This window comes from Penaeus japonicus, unplaced genomic scaffold, assembly GCF_977035675.1.
Source record: "Penaeus japonicus unplaced genomic scaffold, GWHDUDI00000001_assembly GWHDUDI00000020, whole genome shotgun sequence".
Lineage (NCBI taxonomy): Eukaryota > Metazoa > Arthropoda > Malacostraca > Decapoda > Penaeidae > Penaeus > Penaeus japonicus.
The window spans coordinates 30,489,284-30,494,283 of record NW_028234422.1 but is presented as its reverse complement, the minus strand read 5'-3'; the positions used below and the strand labels follow the sequence as shown (position 1 = coordinate 30,494,283).

At 37.1% G+C, this 5,000-nt stretch overlaps 1 protein-coding gene across 2 annotated transcripts in view; it reads right to left on the bottom strand.

Moving 5' to 3' along the window:
• Positions 1–5,000, bottom strand: part of LOC122243970 (beta-glucuronidase) — a 14,393-nt gene that overhangs the window by 4,739 nt on the left and 4,654 nt on the right. For both annotated transcript variants that reach the window (XM_043001744.2, XM_043001745.2), the window contains exons 3-10: positions 4,729–4,817; positions 4,495–4,588; positions 4,095–4,270; positions 2,901–3,043; positions 2,531–2,739; positions 2,146–2,289; positions 1,806–1,978; positions 1,493–1,636 (exon numbers count right to left, since the gene is read on the bottom strand). In XM_043001744.2, coding sequence (XP_042857678.2) covers positions 1,493–1,636; positions 1,806–1,978; positions 2,146–2,289; positions 2,531–2,739; positions 2,901–3,043; positions 4,095–4,270; positions 4,495–4,588; positions 4,729–4,817 — 1,172 coding nt within the window. The remainder of the gene's footprint in view (positions 1–1,492; positions 1,637–1,805; positions 1,979–2,145; positions 2,290–2,530; positions 2,740–2,900; positions 3,044–4,094; positions 4,271–4,494; positions 4,589–4,728; positions 4,818–5,000) is intronic.

Sequence of the window (5,000 nt, the reverse complement as noted above, 5' to 3'; positions counted from 1 at the left end):
TATACAGTATATATATAACATATATATGCACTTCTTTGCTATGACTTCTAACAATGAATCAAATTTCTCATCTTTTTATGTACAGCCAAATCTAAGTGTTTTTCAACTGCTAAAATGCAATGAACTCCTATTGTTGGGTCTGCCTCTTTTGTAACATTAACCATTGTATGTACACCTCATTTCATTCTACCTATAAAGTTTCCCTTTCTTTGACTTTTAATATAAAGAGCAGGCAATTCTGAACACATCACAGGAAAAAGTTTAAACTACAACTTTCTTAGAAACAAATTCAATTCATTTTTTACTAAGAGATCACTAAGATACTGACTGCATATTTACTCTTCTTTGTTCAGTCCCCATTCAAAGGGAAATAACATTTATTAACATTCTTGAACATTTATATATCATTCACATATATAACCAGAAATAAGTTTCTCAATGTCTTAATGTACTGGAAAAAAAACATTTATAAATCTATAAAGAATATTTCAAAATAAAAAACTGGTGGGTAGACTAAACCCTGGTTCCTGAGTCACCATCCAGCCTCCCATATTGTTCATATCACAATTACAGACTACCAAGTTAACCCATTTCCAACGGAGCAGTTTTGGCACCGATGTCACATTCACATCACCGGCAGGAAAACCAACCAAGCCGTGAAGGAAAATGTCAAGTCATCCATCATTATGACTCCCCTAGTTCCCTAGACAGTCATCAAGATTTGGTTAAAAGGGTGATCCCCCCTTATCTGAGTCTGGTACTGGAGTTGGATAACAAGCCAAAGAGGAGCTTATATTTTTTTCATATATTTTCACTACAGCATTTAAACCATTCCAGGACAAGAAACATATTAACACACTGAGTAAGGGTGTCATGACATACATGACAGCACTGATTTGGCCTAAAACACAGGTGTCAATGCACACATGATGCGACATCGGGATCTGCTTGTAGTTGAAGCACACACACAATCATTATCACTGTAATGATGCTAACTTTAGAGCTACAAGGTTCCAAAGTCAGCTTAAACATGTATTTTGTGATGGACTTATGGAAAAATATTCTTTAGGCTAATCTGCCCTGCACAGAGGGCAGAAAAAACACTTTCCCCGTCCCTCTAAGTTCTAGCCGGAGCCGCCAGTGTCATAGACCACCCGTCCTAGCTGCCATTAAGGTCGTTAGGCTTGGGATTAGATGTGTGTGCTATCTGTTATTTTCTAAACTTATACATGAAATATGAGTCTGTGTCCGATATATTACCAAAGTGATTCTAATTAGCACTTGGAATAATGGGTCATCATACCTAAAGGAATAAATTACTTTAATATAAGTAAAAACGTAGTACAAAAGTGACCCGATCCTGAGAAAACGCCCGTTGCAGAAGGGTTTATATGATAATGTGTCAAATAATTTCCAATCTCTTGATCACATGATAAAGAGATTATACATATATTTTAGCATAACTTTTGAAGTCTAACTAAATTCCTCTCACCTGAAATACTCCTTAGCAGCTGCCTGATTAGACCTTGGCTCATTACCAACACTCCACATGATGACACTCGGGCGATTCTTGTCTCGGCGGACTAATTCCCTCATGACGGCAATGTGGCGCTCCATCAACTCTTCACCAAAACCTCTGGCGAAGAGAAAAAATTAAGCCCATCTTTTCACTGGTTCAAAGACCTTGCCTTGCCTCCATTCATTTCATGATTAGTAAATGGGTAATCTGAGTATTGAGCCAAATTCCACACTGATCAATAAACATAGGAATAAAGACAAAATTTTAGAATATCTGAATATCATACGTGAGATCAACGGCAGGACTCTCATCGACAATCATGATTCCCTCCTGATCCGCCATGTCCATGATCTCCTCCGCGTAGGGGTAGTGAGAGGTGCGGAAGCTGTTTGCACCAAGCCACTTGAGGAGGCTGAAGTCCTTCACGATCAATGGGTAATCGACACCTTTGCCCCGAATCTTTTAAATACAAAATATGCACATCATGGGTTTAATCTGTCATACTTTAACATTTCCAATAAACAGCAGGAAAGAGGATATCCTTAAAATATCAAGAGACATTCAATTCTTCCACAAACAAACCACATATGTCATTGAAGCACTTCACTCCTCTATAATTCACGCACATCAGCATCTTCATGCCGCCCACAGCCACGCAAGTACAGAGGCTGATTGTTGATGGTCAGCGTTGTGGAGTTCCAACCCAGAGTGCGAATGCCAACTTTCTGAGGGTAGAGGTCCAGCACGCCAGATGCATCTGACACTGCCACCTGATGAAAAGTGGAGATAAACATGTGACTTCAATTTGTTAAAACTGAACATTCAGTCTATTCCATTAATGCTATGTTACTAAGTTAATATACTGTACAAATACATAGTTAAAAATATATGTAAATATATATACATACTTAGGAAATATATATAAACATATATACACACATAATGTTGAAACAAGGTAAACAGAAAGATAGGTAAGTAGTAATATATAAATAAAAGTAAAGATATATTTACCATCAATGTATACATATAGCCTGGGTTGCTATGCATGAGATATGGCCACCATAGACTAGCATTGCTGATCTTAATAGTGCCGACACACCCCATGGCACTAGTGATATGATCTCCCTCATTATTCAGGAGCTTAACAGAACATCCCACACTGTCCTCACTTTGGGGGCCAACCCTAGAGGTGGCTGAGATTATCTTGTAGTTAATAATACCTGAAAGACATATTGGTCGCCTAATGAAAACATTCTTTCCCATTTATCTTTTTTTCTTTCATATCCTTGTTTGTAATTTCATGTAACAGGGAAAACAGATATTAAAATAAATTCCCCCCCCAAAAAATGAATATGTTAAGAATGCAAGAAACATAACAAACCTGCAGACCCATCAATATTGGTGTTAATCATGATATCATCAATATATGTTTGAGGTGTTGTGTAAAGGTACACTGGCCTATGAAGCCCTGCATAGTTGAAAAAGTCAAAGTCTAATTTCTGCTCAAAGTAGCCTGGAGGATACCTGCAAACCAGAGCTTAGTAAGAAACTCAGTCATATCATAGCCATTTTATATTTCCTGAACTTAATCTTTTTCAACATAACATGAGCTAATTGAACATGGAAAACACGGCAATCAAGTCTAGTATACTAGTCTCTTAACCCATTGCTTTGGGGGAGAGTAGATTGATGTGCAATTTTTATTGCACTATGAGTAATAACTCTACCTAGTGGCTGATGATGACCATTGCAATTATAATTACTATAATTGCCGTAATGTTCAACAAGAAACCCAAACGTAGATGGCACCATCCTCTCCTAGCACCAGCAGGAACAAATGGCACCCATTCAGTCTCTTATAAGCACTATCTATCTTTCACTAGAAAGATGACACACTGCAAGATGGCAACACATTGCTCTAAATTACTGACAATGTAGGATATGCAGGCAGAGTGTGAAGAGGAAGATGACCCAGACCATGTCGTGTCTATAATGTGCCCTTGTGACAGTCTTGCTACCTTTGCTGTGCCACTTGCAATCCTAAACACATTTTTACTTCCTCTTCACCAGCTCTTCATGTAATCTCTGCTGTGGATGATTCTTTCTTTTGCATTTGTTTATGAAAGGACATGAATACAAAAAAAATGAATTTACTCTTTGTCCTTTCATACGAATGCAATATTTTTATCCCAACGAGTATAAAGAAACATAATATGCTGATATGGACCCTACACTACAATTTTAGACTACAGCAACATTGAAAAAGCCTGTCATATAGCATATACAAGTTTCACAATACAGTAAAATACAAAAAAGACAAATAAAAATCTGACTCTGGTATTATAACAAGTGAATGGAAGATATGTCACACAAAGTTTCCTTATGCTTAAAATAAAACCCATTTGGTGTGCCACACACATGGCACTAGTGCCTATCCTGGGGAGTGGTCATGCAAATCTATTCCTGTTTGCAATAGATTAACAATGTACTATCTATTACTGAGCCTACTAAAAAGAAAGCAGGTCACTAATTCATTAGTAAAATCAAACACAACCATAAAACCAGAGAAACTTGCTTGGTGGTGTCATTATGGAAGACAATCCTTCCCTGGGGTATCGTGGTGGGTGTCAGAGTGTTGTTGATGGCCACGGTAATGAGGTTTTCCTTTCCAAACAGAAGACCACTTGATATTTCGGCCATTATGGGGAGGTGTCCACCTTCATGGGAAGTCACAGCTACACCATTGATATACTGAAGAGAACAGAATCCTTTTCTAAAAGTGATACTTTTAAAGCAATGAGGATAGTGACTACAAATATGAAGGTATTCTATCAATTATTCAAATGAAATGATAAAGAAAACTTCTTCTTTTTCTATTTATTTATTTACTGAAATATCCTCCATATCAAATAATATGCTAATCTTTCTTCAGGATTATATATAGAAATATTATCTGTAACCTGGGTGATACTCACAATGATCGAATTGTAATGAGCGGATCCCAGACGAAGAACAATTCTCTGCTTGTCCTCTTGCCATCTCACAGGCACGTAAAAAGTGCGGTCATACCTAAAAGAGGACAGGGACCTTCATAATATTTCTGATAAAATGCATCGCAATCCAACTATATTTCTTTCAAGTGATGTCAAAATTCTAACAGTACCTTTTCTGCATATATAATAATGCAAGCATTATTCACGCTAACTAACCAAGCCCATCCAATATGGTCTCGTAGAGCTTTGTCTTGCGTTACGTCATTGTAGCTACATGGAACTGCCATTGTTATAACGGAGCCAGTCTAAAACAGAAAAAAAAAATCTGAACAAAAGTAAGATAGCAACTATTACATATGACATAATTTTCTTTGGTCATTATCTTTTGTCATCATTTGTAATCAGTCAAGCTTGGACTAGTTTGTTACTGAACAGTAAATAGCCAGAGAGTTCAAAAACTAGAATATATTATACATGGAGGATGGTTG